Source organism: Notolabrus celidotus, chromosome 15 (genome assembly GCF_009762535.1).
Source record: "Notolabrus celidotus isolate fNotCel1 chromosome 15, fNotCel1.pri, whole genome shotgun sequence".
Classification (NCBI taxonomy): Eukaryota; Metazoa; Chordata; class Actinopteri; order Labriformes; family Labridae; genus Notolabrus; species Notolabrus celidotus.
Window position 1 is genome coordinate 33223898 of NC_048286.1, and position 15702 is coordinate 33239599.

At 44.8% G+C, this 15702-nt stretch overlaps 1 protein-coding gene and 8 non-coding genes across 9 annotated transcripts in view; 3 read left to right on the top strand and 6 right to left on the bottom strand.

Moving 5' to 3' along the window:
• Positions 1-15702, bottom strand: part of LOC117826706 (double-stranded RNA-specific editase B2-like) — a 37967-nt gene that overhangs the window by 13680 nt on the left and 8585 nt on the right. The window contains exons 2-3 of the mRNA XM_034702962.1: positions 2404-2493; positions 84-1033 (exon numbers count right to left, since the gene is read on the bottom strand). Coding sequence (XP_034558853.1) covers positions 84-1033; positions 2404-2493 — 1040 coding nt within the window. The remainder of the gene's footprint in view (positions 1-83; positions 1034-2403; positions 2494-15702) is intronic.
• Positions 8216-8297, bottom strand: trnas-uga. The gene has a single exon. It is a non-coding gene; the product is annotated as a tRNA-Ser (tRNA).
• On the bottom strand, positions 8813-8894 carry trnas-cga. Its single transcript has one exon. It is a non-coding gene; the product is annotated as a tRNA-Ser (tRNA).
• Positions 9176-9257, top strand: trnas-cga. The gene has a single exon. It is a non-coding gene; the product is annotated as a tRNA-Ser (tRNA).
• trnas-uga lies at positions 9744-9825 on the top strand. The gene has a single exon. It is a non-coding gene; the product is annotated as a tRNA-Ser (tRNA).
• Positions 10692-10773, bottom strand: trnas-cga. The gene has a single exon. It is a non-coding gene; the product is annotated as a tRNA-Ser (tRNA).
• trnas-uga lies at positions 11040-11121 on the top strand. Its single transcript has one exon. It is a non-coding gene; the product is annotated as a tRNA-Ser (tRNA).
• On the bottom strand, positions 13426-13507 carry trnas-cga. The gene has a single exon. It is a non-coding gene; the product is annotated as a tRNA-Ser (tRNA).
• On the bottom strand, positions 14003-14084 carry trnas-cga. Its single transcript has one exon. It is a non-coding gene; the product is annotated as a tRNA-Ser (tRNA).

Below are 15702 nucleotides of genomic sequence, written 5' to 3' on the forward strand. Positions count from 1 at the left end.
TGACATAAGTATGTAGTGCTCAGGTCCGTGTCGACAGCTGCTGCATTGGGTCGACCCAGAAGTACAAACCAGCCTTTACTCACCTGAGGTAGCTGATTTTTGGCTCTGCTTCCCTGAAGACCCATGATCCCCCTCTCTGGTCCCAGACTCATGTTGTAAATGGTTTGTAGGACTGCTGCTGCTGCCTGGCCCTTGGCCTGCCTCTTACTGTGACCACACCCTTCAAACATCTTCCCCTCCACCCTGACCACCATGACGAAACTCCTCACCGGCCTGCCGGGGACTCTCTCTGTCAGGCACATGTACCTAAGTCCTGGTTGAAGCTCGTTGAGCAGCATCACAGGGCTGAGGTGCTCCAAAAGTGAGGTGCTGAGGGCTCGTCTTCTTGGGTTTGCAGAGGAGGCCAAGTCCAGAGCGAGTCGGACGAGTCGTCTGTGGTTGTAAATGCTGGAGAAAACTGCCTTTTTTGCAGAGTTGCAGTGCAGGAGGTCGCAGTTTTCCCGCAGCGATGGCTCAAACTCTTTGGTAAAAGTGTCCGGGGTGTCCAGTTTATCCGCTGTGAAATCAGTCTGAGTGCTGGTGATGTTCCCCATGGTGGCGTGAGCCTGGGAGGCGTTTGGAAACTGGATGAATGACCGGAGGGCCAGTTCTGCAGCCCTCATCTTGGCCTGCTTTTTGGTACGTCCAACGCCCTCGAAGTGGAAACCATTCACTTCCACACCTACAGAGAACACCGGAGCATGGAGTGGACCGGTCTTCGACAGTATCTCGTACTGTAGACCGGGTCGTAACTCGTTCAGCTGCACCAGCGCGTTCTTCTGAGTGACGGCCCAGGCTGCTCTCTTACAGGTCAGCTGGCTTTGGTAGAGCAGGCGGTTTCTTCCATCCACTAAAGGCTGCTTCCTTTTCAGAGCTCTTGATCCATGTGTGGGGAAAGTTGAGCAAAATGTTGATGGGTGATATTTTCTCAGAGGGTCACAGTCGGCCGGTCGTTTATCATCCTGATTCTCCTTCACCTCCAAACTGCTCAAACCTGCGAACAGATCAAAATAAGTTTGTGTTTATTTTCTTTTTAAGCTTTTTTAAATAGTAATTTAAGACTTTAACTTTACATTTGGAACAAATCTGAAAGTGCTACAGGGCATAATAAAAGGGCAGTAAGAATAAAAACAGGGTTAAAAACAGACAGTAAAATGCAGACACTTGTTGAAGACACTGTAGTTGAATAAAAACAAGTAAAAGCAACAGGTCAGTTAAAAACTATGGATAAAACCAGGGAAATAAAAACTAGGGAAATGCCCTCTGAAATAGGAACGTTTCTAGTCCCTTTTAAAAGAGTCGGTGGTCGGGGCAGCGGATGAAAAAGTCCGGTCTCCCATAATGTGGGGTCTGGTGCGAGGGCAGTGGATGCAGTTGGTGCTGGTGGAGCGGAGGGTTCTTCTTGTGGTTTGTGGGTGTAGCAGTTCTTTCAAGTATGTGAGGGCGTGTCCATGGATGCACTGATGTGTGAGCAGAGAAATTTTGAATTAGATCCTGTGTGAAACCGGGAGCCAGTGGAGTGAATGCAGGATGGGTGTGATGTGTTTGTGTTTGTGTACTCTCATCAGGATCCTAGCTGCGCAGTTCTGGATCGACTGCAGCCTTTGAAGGCTTTTGCCAGGGATCCCAATGAGAAGTGCTTTGCAATAATCAGTCCTGGAGGAGACAAAGGCATGAACCAGTTTTTCTGCATCTGGGAGAGAGAGTGAGGGGCGGTGTTTGGAGATGTCTCTAAGATGGTAGAAGGAGGTTTTACAGATGTTTTTGATGTGGGCCTCAAAGGTGAGGTGAGGGTCAATTTTGACTCCAAGATTTGTGGCTATGGATGAGAGGGGAATGTTGTGGCCTGTAAAGGATATGGTGGTAAGTGGAGATGACTGGGTCTGGTGGGGGGTGCCAACTAAAACCAAAACTAAAGCTAAAACTTTTAGACCACTAAAGACTCTTTGTGAAGTTAACCATATTTTCATTAGTCTCATCTTTCCTAAAGTTATTTCAAACTCGCTGTATCATCAGGTCACATTAGCCTAGCCAAGCCTTCCCTGTACATGACGTAACGATACAACTTCATGTCTTTTGAGCTCCTTATAAAGGTAGCATTACTCCCTGGGTGAGAGAACACTCCGAAAGCCGTCAAAATTTAGTACAATTGACTTAGCCATGCATGAATCCATTGACTGGAGTCCCAGCTGCACCTAGTGGTGATTGGCTGCGCTACAGCTTAGAAACAACACATGATCATCTTATCAGGCCTACAACAGAAAAACAACAACTTGTTAAACTGATTCTGGTGTTGTCGACAAACAGGAGCTCTAATCAGTGAAATAGACTCAAGTTTAAAACACAAGGTGGAAACAGACTCACTTGAGGTGTCGGCATCTTCAGCTGAAGATGATGCCGTGTGATCCCACTGATCTCTTGTACTGATGAGGGTCGGTAAAGTGTTGCTCCATCCTGAAAAACAGCATTAAAAAAATTTGTGAACGCTTCAAGCATTTTCTCCACAACATGACCCGACATCCACAACGTGTTCTTCCATAGAAACCTACGATGAGCCCAATCACAGTCACCATTCTGATATTCACTCCAGACCATGGAAGTGATGAAATGGACTGAGATAAACACATTTATGGTGATGGAGCAAACATAATGTTCAAGGCCGTTAAAGCTGTGAGAGCTCCGGCTGAATGGACGGACTGAACACAAACAGAGCGGCGGCTCGGAGGCAGACGTTTCCCTGAAAGGTGTCGGTATGAAGGTTTGAACTGATTGAAAAGCTTTGTTTTATTAGCACAGTCACACAGTTTATGGATCCAGCTCAATCTTTAGTCAGCAGATATAACACACAGTTTATAAAACAAGCAGGGACTGCAGCAGGGTAAAGATCTGAGCTCTCACACCACTTCATGTCACCACGGGGGGACAAGTGCTGCAGCGATGCCTTAACTCTCAAACAGCATGATTAAAGGTCGACATGGACTTATCTCACTTCCATGCGATTGTGACCTCATTAATGCAGCTTCTCTCGCCTTGTGCTCACACTTTCCCTCTGCTTTACCAACACACACACACCTGATCAGGAGATCAGCGAGGGTTAAAGCCAGACTACAGACATGATTGGGTCGGCCTTGTGTCATTAAATAATGCACAATGAGCCTTTATTATTCATAAACAGGGGATAAAAGACACAGTGAAATACTCACAGACAACATGGATACAAAAAGATCATATATTACTAAGATGGTGATTTCGAGGGGAGCTGGATGGCGAGGGTCTGGTGGTCGGTCCCAGCCTGAAAGATCAACATGGAGCCGCCACCCTGTGGGCCCAGCACTCACAGTGGTAGACATAGTGAGTTGGGTGCATCGGAGGCCGAGTGGCAGCCCACGTATAAGACCTGGGCATGCTGATCAACAGGTGGATTGTTGCTGTTAGAAGGCAAAGCTTCGGTCTACGTTACAACCCAACCCTCACCTATGATCATGAGCTGTGGGTCATGACCGAAAGAATAAGATCTCTCATACAAGCGGCTGAAATGAGCTTCCTCTGAAGGGTGTCTGGGCTCAGTCTTAGAGAGTGGGTTAGGGGCTGAGACATCTGGAGGGAGCTCGGAGTAGAGCCGCTGCTCCTTCGCGTCGAAAGGAGTCAGCTGAGGTGGTTTGGGCATCTGATAAGGATGCCTCCCGGACGCCTCCCTTTAGAGGTGTTCCGGGCAGGTCCAACTGGGAGAAGGCCCTGGGATAGACCCAGAACTTGTTGGAGGGATTATATATCCCACCTGGTCTGGGATTGCCTTGGGATTCCCCAGGAGGAGCTGGAAAGTGTTGCTGGGGAGAGGGATGTCTGGGTCGATCTGCTTGGAGTGTTGCCTCAGACCCCGGATAAGCAGAAGAAAATGGATGGATGGATGGTAGTATTTGCATATGTTATCAGACCAGGTCCATGTTTCATAAACACATCATCACAGATCACCTCAGAAAATACGAGTATTCAGGGTCAGATGAGTTGAAACAAACTGCTGCATCTTTTAGAAATCGGCATCAAATCTACATCCACACCCTCGGTCCTCTTGAAAAGACTTCCTCTGCACGCTCAGACCTCGACTCTCTTCCACAAACTCCGGATCACTACATCTTCCACGTCTTGTGATCAGGGGATTTGGCCTCGGGAAACACCTGCAGCTCCCAGCCTGTAATAGATCACCTGTTTGTCCTCGTTGCACCCCCTCCTCTGAAACCAGTGACCCCATTTGTATCATTGAGATTTATCAGGTGCTCTGACACTGGTTTAGCGGAGCATGTGAGTCCACAAACAGACGTCAACACAGTGACATGGCTGTTTTATTGATATCCTTTGTTTAAAGAACATGAACACAAACATTAGAGATAACAATGAGGTGTTTCATGACCCTAGTTTTTCATTTGGCTATCAAATGGAAACCGTAAAGACCTCCCAAAAACTGTAGAACAGTGATAATTCTTTTAAAAAAGTGAAACATGTTGGTATTAAATCATTTGTTTTACTTCTGGCACAAGCAACAGAAAATGAAACCTGCATATTTGAGTTCCTGTTGCGTGAGTTGGTCTGGTTTTCACGGCTGTGAGAGGTGATTCTGGAGGGCGCCGCAGTGCAAACTAAGACTCATTAGAATAATGGAGAGTGCACGCTAAACCCTCCTGGGTTAACCTTGCACCTTGCAGTTATATCAGCCGTGTGATGCCATTAAGAGGCGGGTTTATGTGAGTCAGTGCTGTGAGATGTGAAGGGATGATGAGCCTCTGCTGCAGCGGCAGGTGGAGGCTGGAGGTGTTTTGATGACCTGCTGATGGATCTTTAATCTTCGTAAGGAAAGAAACGATGATCACTGTGTTTGTCTTCGTGTTAAACCTCACACTTCATACACTTTCTGCAAGTTCACATTCATCCATTACTCTATTTCCCCCTCAGTCAAAGACACAGTCTCCCACAGCTGGTGCATCATCAATACCTGCTGTTATATACCTACAGGTGCATTTCGACCAAGAGTTCCAGGGTCTTTTAGCCCCCAGAACTACTTTCCCCTGAACTAAAAGGTTCCTGTGCCCCCATTGTTGTCTGCGTTTCGACTGCAGGCTGAAGTCCCGGGTAGATTGTGCAAATCGGGCCAGTGACGTATGGAGGAAAAAAAGTAAATGCACTACACCACCAGACCAGTAGAGGGCAGTAAAACAAAGAGGAATGCCATTCATCACAGATGACACCATAGGAGCAGACGGACAGGCAGGTATCATTATGAGCAATACAACAGTTAGCCTTTTAGCATGAAGAGACTCAGCTGGCGCTGTTTTAGATGGTGCTATATTTCATCACAGATGGATTCACTGAATCAACACGTGAGAGGAGATAAGCGCGAGTAGCAAAGACGTTTCTGATGAGGATATTTTGAATCTTAATAAAAAACTAAACTAGTTTGCATTCCCAGGAACTCCCTCTGTGTTTCAACAGCTGTGTAAACTCAACAAACACTGTCACGTTCAGCTGAAGGTCTCCAGTTTACAGGGTCACTTTTAAAACCGAAACACTGGGAGGAGAGACGCATTCACGGTGGGCTGAGAGAAGACTACTGTTACAAGCTGCTAAATCAAGAGAATCACAGCTTCTTCTTTTGAAAAGTACACACACATACAAAAAAGATAGAACAAATAAAAACTAATGAAAGAAAGAGAAATCAAGAGAATCACAGACTAAAAAAAATGACTGTGAATGGTCTTTGGAAAAAATTGAACAAAACATTTTGAAAAAAATTTGAGAAAAAAAATTGAAAAAAAAATTGACCAAAAAAATTGAAAAAAAAATTGACCAAAAAAAATGTTGACAAAAAATTAAAAAAAAAATTTTTGGACAAAAAAATTTTGGGACAAAATTTTTTTGGGACAAAATTTTTTTGGGACAAAATGTTCTTTTAAAAAAAACAAAATTTGACAAAATTTTTTTTGAAAAAAGTTGACCCTGTCAAAAAAAGAAATTTTCCTCAAATTTGAAATTGTGCTTCAAAAGCAGAAAAACATGAAAAAAAGTGAAAATGTTGTGCCTGCGGTTAAAAACATGGAAAAAGCAATGAATGAATCAACACAAACACTGACACGTTCAGCTGAAGGTCTCCAGTTTACAGGGTCACTTCAAAAACCAGAACACCGGGAGGAGAGACGCATTCACGGTGGGCTGAGAGAAGACTACTGTTACAAGCTGCTAAATCAAGAGAATCACAGCTTCTTCTTTTGAAAAGTACACACACATACAAAAAAGATAGAACAAATAAAAACTAATGAAAGAAAGAGAAATCAAGAGAATCACAGATGTGTGTGATGTTATTGTGGACGGAGGGAGGAATAAAAACACTGCGGTTAATCTACCAATCAGACACATTCAGCATTGCAGGCCCCGCCCCCTGAAAGTCCCAGGACTTTTGAACAGTACTACCCGCCTAGCAGGGGCTTTTTAGGGGGAGATTATCGACCCCTGAACTATTTTAGACATGCAGAGATCTGTTTACGGAGTGAAATCAGAGTGCCAGATTACTAGCTATGGGAATTAGGATGTCATGGTGGATTGTGTTCCTCCTGCTTTTGCTCTCCATACAGACTGTTTTTCCTCACATACATACGTCCAGACACCTACGTACAGATCCTACACTTTAAAGTAGAATCTGTAAATAGAGGTAACACACAGTACTGGCACTACTTGTGGCAGAAGGTAAATAAACTAAGACGTAAAGACTTTTTAGAAGAAGAAGGAGCTGGTAAGACTTCATATTCCACAGCGCTCATGTTTATTAATCCTCAGAAGCAACATTTCTCCATCGAGCCGCTGTTAATGAAGCTTATTTAATAGAGTAATGAAATTAGGCATGGCAGTGTGGAAGCGAGAAGCACCCGCTCTCCGTCCAGTGTGTGTGTGTGTGTGTGTGTGTGTGTGTGTGTGTGTGTGTGTGTGTGTGTGTGTGTGTGTGTGTGTGTGTGTGTGTGTGTGTGTGTGTGGTCTGACAGCTGTGGATAATCTCATTTGCTAAGCATAATTAATGGCAAGTGGTTTCATTTACTTGTAATGTGAACTGTCTTTCCTCAAGGGCAGAGAAACTTTGTTGAATAATTTCTCCATCTTCCTTTTCCTGTTAATGATGTTTGTAACTGTAGATGTTTGCTTTATAATCATTTCTTTAAATACGATTTCCTCAAACTGTATTACTTTTTACTTTCTTAAAAATTTCCTGGGGATTAAAAAAACGTCTTAATACAAAGACTCGCTCCTCAGGTGTGTCCGCAGTCAGGACTACTTTTAGAGAAAGCCTTGCTGGTTCCATGAGATCGATTATCAGCCTCGTAAAATGAATGTTTTATTATTTATTCATCTGTTAATTCAACATTATCTAATAATATAAGTTGCTTTTATTTACTTATTAACAAGGCTACACTTACTCCGTTACATACAGAAAAGAAGAAGCGCGGCTGCATCAAGCTAAAGACAGTAAAAATGGCGTCACCGGTGTGGATGTTTTCACTGTGTCAGCATGATTGCAATTTATAATACATGAGCTACAAGTATTCAAGGAGCAGGAAGGAAAGTCTGTAAGTTTTAACACAACTCAACGAAGATGTATCAAAGAAATACGAGTTAGCAGGAGCCACAGCTAGCATTAGCAACAAAAAAGTGCTGATTCAGCAGCCGGACAGAATCAGTGAGTTTACAGCATCTTATGATCCACCTTTCTCTGAGGTACAGACCAAGGATTTCAGCTGCTAATATTTGGAACAGTATCCTGACACGGGACTTCCACCAGATCCAGTCCGTCTCCGATTGGCTGCGGTCCGGCTCCGTTCTCTCTCATCCGTCGACACCCACCGGTTGCATTTTCAGAACACAGCACGGAGCAGGACCTCCGGACAGCTGGAGTCATGTGACCAAGGTTTTCCCACAGTAATCATTGAATCAAGGATCCTCCTCCTCCTCTCCTCATCCATGTTGTCTTTCTGGTCCTCTGAAAACCTCTGACCTGTTGACTCCAGGCCTGGCTCCGCTCATCATGACGTCGTTGTCATTTTCCGATATCAGCCTGAATCTTATTCAGTATCGGATCGGCAAGGACATCGGTGGTATCAAACATCACTAATAGAGACGAGTTTTCAATAGATCCACCAAACGCTGTGAGCAGGGTTCGAACCTGCGCGGGGAAACCCCATTGGATTTCAAATCCAACGCCTTAACCACTCGGCCATCACAGCTGTGACTACCCTCAGTAAACACTACCAAAAATACTCATTTCTAAGTACAGAGTCTGTTGGAGGGATAATGCTGTGAAGACACAGGGTGCCAAACAGGCAACAGGATTTAAGAACGTCAGACTTCAAACAACTTGAGAGAGACACTTCAGTCAGAAGAGCCTGAATCTGCTCAGTCCTCAGTCCTGTCCGGACGTGTGTTCTGTTCTGCAGCAAAAAACAACAAATGAGTAAAAGAATAATGGGTGACATATGGGTTCAGGAAACACTCCTACATATCAAACATGTCTGATATTTAAGATTCAAGGTACAGAAGGCTTGAAGGGTCAAATACTGACAGCACACTATTTGGACAAATAATAGATTGAGAGCGTCCCTGAATGAGGTCAATCAGTCTTAACATGGTGTAGTGTGCCTTTCTAAAGTTCTGTCCCTTGTTTCTCTTGATGTTTACAGATTTTATGAAGAAGCACACACTTCATTCATTTTTCATGAACATGAAAGTTTCAAAGTGAAGTCGCTGTGAGCAGGGTTTGAACCTGCGCGGGGAAACCCCATTGGATTTCGAGTCCAACGCCTTAACCACTCGGCCATCACAGCTGCAAGAAGCCTTCAACAAAGCATCTTCATATATCACTGACGTCACCAGTTGTGTGTAAGTTGTGTCCTGAGTTAGAGTGTAGAGTCCACACTAAACAAGACGTTGAAACGAGTTAGTTTGTAACTTAAGTTGTGTCGTTGTTTGGTTTCAACACGGAGACGTAGTTTCATCTTACACTCTCTAACACCTACTAGGAGCTAAGTGTAAAAATTACGTTGTAACTTAGGCTGACGTTGGAACTATCTCAGCTGGTGCAATGTTGCTTTAATCGCTTCTTGCAGCTGTGATGGCCGAGTGGTTAAGGCGTTGGACTCGAAATCCAATGGGGTTTCTCCGCGCAGATTCAAACCCTGCTCACAGCGACGTCATGTTGAAACTTTCATGTTCATGACGATGAATGAAGTGTGTGCTTCTTCATGAAATCTGAAAACATCAAGAGAAACAATTGAGAGAACTTTATCAGGACACACTAGACCTCATTCAAGGACGGTCTCGATCCATCATTTGTCCAAATAGTGTGCTGTCAGTATTTGACCCTTCAAGCCTTCTGTACCTTGAATCGTAAATATCAGACATGTTTGATATGTAGGAATGTTTCCTGAACCCATATGTCACCCATTATTCTTTTAATCATTTGTTGTTTTTTGCTTCAGAACAGAACACACAGGACTGAGGACTGAGCAGATTCAGACTCTTCTGACTGAGTGTCTCTCTCAAGTAGTTTTAAGTCTGACGTTCTTAAATCATGTTGCCTGTTTGGCACCCTGTGTCTTCACAACATTATCCCTCCAACAGACTCTGTACTTATAAATGAGTATTTTTGGTAGTGTTTACTGTGTATAGTCACAGCTGTGATGGCCGAGTGGTTAAGGCATTGAACTTGAAATCCAATGGGGTTTCCCCGCGCAGGTTCGAACCCTGCTCACAGCGTTGAGTATCTGAAGCCTTGGGTGGCTCTTCTTTGTAAGGAGAGGCAACATTAACCTCCTCTTGTCCTTGGCTTTAATGACAAATGTTGTTCGTAGTGACTTTCACGCTAAATGTTCAAGCAGTCAAGAAAAGTTACATTGCACGACCAGCTTTGAATTTAATATCCTGTGCAGGTTCAAATCCTCCTCTTGGTTTGATTTAGTTTTCCGCCTCTTCTTGGTCCGCTTTTGTAACATTAACGGCCAGATTCCACCAGATCCCTGTCCAGTCTGTCTCTGATCCGTCACAGCTCCAGATCTGATTTCTATTCTACTCAATGTGTTAACTTCCACTGGATCTGCTCCGTTGCGTTCTGGCTGTGTCTCTGATCCGGCAGGTCGGAGTCCTCCGGATCAGAGACACAAGACTTCTGTTTGTGCTGGATGCCGGAGCACGACGCATCAATCTCAACAGAGCAGATGGAGCGGGACAGGAAGTCAGGTTTCACCAAAACAAAATGAAAACATCCGGTTAATTTTCAGAATAAAACACTCTGTGTTATCATCAGATCGTATTTCACTTAACTACAACAACAAACCGTCATGATGAGCGGAGCCAGACCTGGAGTCAACAGGTCAGAGGTTTTCAGAGGACCCTTTCCCATCCCTCCATACCTCAACTTCATTGCCCCCTCTCTCACGGTCAGGAGCACACTCAAGGATTATTTGGACAAATAATGGGTTGAGACAGTCCTTGAATCCAGCACTTGTCTATTACGGATGGCAAGTCAGTCTTAACATGGTCTAGATAAGGTTCTCTTCATCATTTTTCTTGATGTTTTCAGATTTTATGAAGAAGCACACACTTTGAAAGTTTCAAAGTGAAGTCGCTGTGAGCAGGGTTTGAACCTGCGCGGGGAAACCCCATTGGATTTCGAGTCCAACGCCTTAACCACTCAGCCATCACAGCCGCATTGTGACGGCACCTTTTGGTGACCCAAATCTGGGCGGGAAAACCTCGGTCACATGACTCCAGTTGTCCGGTGGTCCTGCTCAGAGCCAGACGGCACGGACCTGACATGGATCTGGTGAAAGCTTCCTCACAGCATCATCATCCCGGCGTTCTTTTCCCCACAGTAAGTGATATGAATGAGTGAAGTGAAGTTTCCCTCTGATTGGTGACCATAGTAAGTGTTGTCGTGATATATCTAGCTGCTTTAAGATTGACTTCCTGCAGCTGTGATGGCCGAGTGGTTAAGGCGTTGGACTTGAAATCCAATGGGGTTTCCCCGCGCAGGTTCGAACCCTGCTCACAGCGTTTGGTGAATCTATTAGATCTTTAAAATCAACAATCATCATCAGTTCCCCAGGTGAGATATACCTCTGGTAACAACTTCTCTGTAATTCTGCATTTGTAGACATGCCAGGGACACGTATTTCAGGTAGAGGACCATTAAAAAGTCGATTTTGCATAAAATGTCACCTGTAAGGTATATTTTATTATTTGAACACATTCCCTTCAGAGGTTACTCTTAAGTTTTGATTTCAAGGTGTCTACTTTACCCTTGAAATCAAAAGTCTCTTAAACCCTGATTTAAATTCTTCTTCTACGTTTTAAGTTTGTGTTCTGCCTACTTTTGCTCTCCATACTGACAACTTCTCCTGCACACACCAAAGCCTGCTCGCACGTGATTGGCAAATGCTCCTCAGAATACAGACGTACTTCAGATGAAACCATGCCGAAGACCCAGACCCCGGAGGGCAGCTTCTACATTTTTAATGTAGAACCTGTAAATAGAGATTAGTCTGTTCCAGGCTGAAGTCAAGATGATGAACATCTCAGTGTTGATACTGGACTTAACTCCACGTCTCTTTAGATGAACACCCTGACATGTCAAAGTATGGCTCAGCTAAACCACCTTCCTGTTATCATGCTATCCCACGTACAGCTCTGATGACAAAGAGCATGCTTTTTAAAAATCTGAACATAGAGGTTCTGATTTTTGTTGCTTTTTTTTTAACCCCTTACTGTTCTCATAGTATCCCATTGTTCTGTTTGACTGTACTGCAGATCGTTTTCTCTCCTAAGCATGGAGGACAGACTTCTAAATTTAGTTCAGTGCAGAAACTCACCCAATCACACTCAACCAACAAAGCCAGCTCAACGTCTGCTTTCAAATCAACACGCTGATGATCATTATTTGGAAATGACTGATGAAATCATTGCCTGAAACATATGGTAATGTGCAATTGAATTGCAACAAGAGATAATAGCGATGACAGCAATAATCTACAGCAGGCTGCCGACTGCTGACAATGGCCTCGTTTCAACCTTAATGCCCTCGCCTGCTGCTTCACTGTCACTTTATCAGCCTGAGAGATGAGGTTTCTTTCATCTTTAATTGTAGACTGTTTGTTGTCGGGGTCCTTGTTTTGACTCTTTCTTATTTCAGTTAGTCAGTAGAGATCTGGGTGAAAGTATTTAAGAGTTTAAACATTATCTAACATCCACTCTTTATCAGCACACAGACGCAGATTCAGTTTGAGTGGGATTAAATCTGTTTAGGGGTGATGGAGGGGCTAAACTGCTCATCATACCTAAAGTCTCTAAAAGTAGCATGGGAGGTAGAGCCTTCAGCTATCAGGCCCCTCTCCTTTGGAATCATCTACCAGTCAGGGTCTGGGAGGCAGACACCCTCTCTACTTTTAAGAGTAGGCTTCAAACTTTCCTTTTTGATAAAGCTTATAGTTAGAGCTGGATCAGGCTTGGACCAGCTCTTAGTTATGCTGCTATAGGCTTAGACTGACACACTGGGATCCAGTCTCACCCCCTTCCCCCCAACCCCTTCATCACTTACTTTAAATCTTCCTGTCCCATTAAAGTTACTAACCATAGACCTTTCTGGAGTCCCTGAGCTCCCTTGTCTCGTAGACGTCCCAGACTCCAGCTGATACGGACGTGCTGGACTCCAGCGGCAACAGCTACTACTACTCGTCTCATCACTATCACCGCTCCCTCTCTCTCTTATTCTCCTCTATCCCTCTCTCCAGACCCAACTCGGTCTCAGCAGATGTGTGTCTAACATGAGTCTGGTCCTGCTGGAGGTTTCTGCCTGTTAAAGGAAGTTTTTCCTCACCGTTGTAACTAGCTAAATACAGTGAGGTGTAATGCTCATGGTGGATTAAGGTGGGGTCAGACTGAGTCTGATCCTGTCTTGGCGTTGGGTCTCTGTTCATAATTTGACATAGAGTGGTCTAGACCTGCTCTGTTTGTAAAAGAGTCTTGAGATAACGTTTGTTGGGATTTGGCGCAATACAAATAAAGATTGATTGATTCAAATCTAACCTTTTTACCAGTGTCAACAGGCAGAGGGGAAATGTGCCGGACTCCTTTCTGCAGATTGATTTGATCTCACTTTGGTGATCAGGGGGGTTTCGACCAATCAGAATCAAGTATTTAACACAGCGGGGTAATAATAGACAAGCTCTGTCAAAGGGTAAAGGAATTTGTTCCACGTCTGCATCAACTCAATCCAATCTTTTCTTGTTCTTTTTCAGATTTTTTATGAAGAAGCACAAATTTCATTTATTTTTCATGAACATGAAAGTTTCAAAGTGAAGTCGCTGTGAGCAGGGTTTGAACCTGCGCGGGGAAACCCCATTGGATTTCGAGTCCAACGCCTTAACCACTCAGCCATCACAGCTGTGACTATACACATTAAGTACTACAAGAAATACTCATTTATATGTACAGAGTCTGTTGGAGGGATAATGCTGTGAAGACACAGGGTGCCAAACAGGCAACAGGATTTAAGAACGTAGGACTTCAAACTACTTGAGAGAGACACTCAGTCAGAAGAGTCTGAATCTGCTCAGTCCTCAGTCCTCAGTCCTGTCCGGACGTGTGTTCTGTTCTGCAGCAAAAAACAACAATTGAGTAAAAGAATAATGGGTGACATATGGGTTCAGGAAACACTCCTACATGTCAAACATGTCTGATATTTAAGATTCAAGGTACGGAAGGCTTGAACGGTCAAATACTGACAGCACACTATTGGAATGGATTGAGACAGTCCTTGAATGAGGTCTAGTGTGCCTTGTTGAAGTTCTCTCCATTGTTTCTCTTGATGTTTTCAGATTTTATGAAGAAGCACACACTTCATTCATTTTTCATGAACATGAAAGTTTCAAAGTGAAGTCGCTGTGAGCAGGGTTTGAACCTGCGCGGGGAAACCCCATTGGATTTCGAGTCCAACGCCTTAACCACTCAGCCATCACAGCTGCAAGAAGCCTTTAACAAAGCATCTTCATATATCACCGACACAGACATTAGGATTTCACCAACAGATGTGTCACACCTCATTCACCCTTCCCTTCCTCAACCCCTTCTCTCACCCCTCCCCACTTTGACCTCCTCTTATCACTCCCTACCTTGACCCCTTCTCATCGTACCCCACCTCAACTTCACTCAACCTTCCCTACCTAGACCCCTTCCCTCACCCTTTCCTACTTTGACCTCCTCTTATCACTCCCTACCTTGACCCCTTCTCATCGTACCCTACCTCAAATTCACTCAACCTTCCCTACCTAGACCCCTTCCCTCACCCTTTCCTACTTTGACCTCCTCTTATCACTCCCTACCTTGACCCCTTCTCATCGTACCCCACCTCAACTTCACTCAAACTTCCCTACCTTAACCCCTTCTCTCACCCCTTCCTACTTTGACCTCCTCTTATCACTCCCTACTTTGACTCCTTCTCATCGTACCCTACCTCAAATTCACTCACCCTTCCCTACCTTAACCCCTTCTCTCACCCCTTCCTACTTTGACCTCCTCTTATCACTCCCTACCTTGACCCCTTCTCATCGTACCCCACCTCAACTTCACTCAACCTTCCCTACCTTAACCCCTTCTCTCACCCCTTCCTACTTTGACCTCCTCTTATCACTCCCTACCTTGACCCCTTCTCATCGTACCCTACCTCAACTTCACTCAACCTTCCCTACCTTAACCCCTTCTCTCACCCCTCCCTACTTTGACCTCCTCTTATCACTCCCTACCTTGACCCCTTCTCATCGTACCCTACCTCAACTTCACTCAACCTTCCCTACCTAGACCCCTTCCCTCACCCCTTCCTACTTTGACCTCCTCTTATCACTCCCTACCTTGACCCCTTCTCATCGTACCCTACCTCAAATTCACTCAACCTTCCCTACCTAGACCCCTTCCCTCACCCCTTCCTACTTTGACCTCCTCTTATCACTCCCTACCTTGACTCCTACTCATCGTACCCTACCTCAACTTCACTCACCCTTCCCTACCTTAACCCCTTCTCTCACCCCTTCCTACTTTGACCTCCTCTTATCACTCCCTACCTTGACCCCTTCTCATCGTACCCTACCTCAAATTCACCAACCTTCCCTACCTAGACCCCTTCTCTCACCCCTTCCTACTTTAACCTCCTCTTATCACTCCCTACCATGACCCCTTCTCATCGTACCCTACCTCAAATTCACTCAACCTTCCCTACCTAGACCCCTTCTCTCACCCCTTCCTACTTTGACCTCCTCTTATCACTCCCTACCTTGACTCCTTCTCATCGTACCCTACCTCAACTTCACTCACCCTTCCCTACCTAGACCCCTTCCCTCACCCCTCCCTACTTTGACCTCCTCTTATCACTCCCTACCTTGACCCCTTCTCATCGTACCCCACCTCAACTTCACTCAAACTTCCCTACCTTAACCCCTTCTCTCACCCCTTCCTACTTTGACCTCCTCTTATCACTCCCTACCTTGACTCCTTCTCATCGTACCCTACCTCAACTTCACTCACCCTTCCCTACCTAGACCCCTTCCCTCACCCCTCCCTACTTTGACCTCCTCTTATCACTCCCTA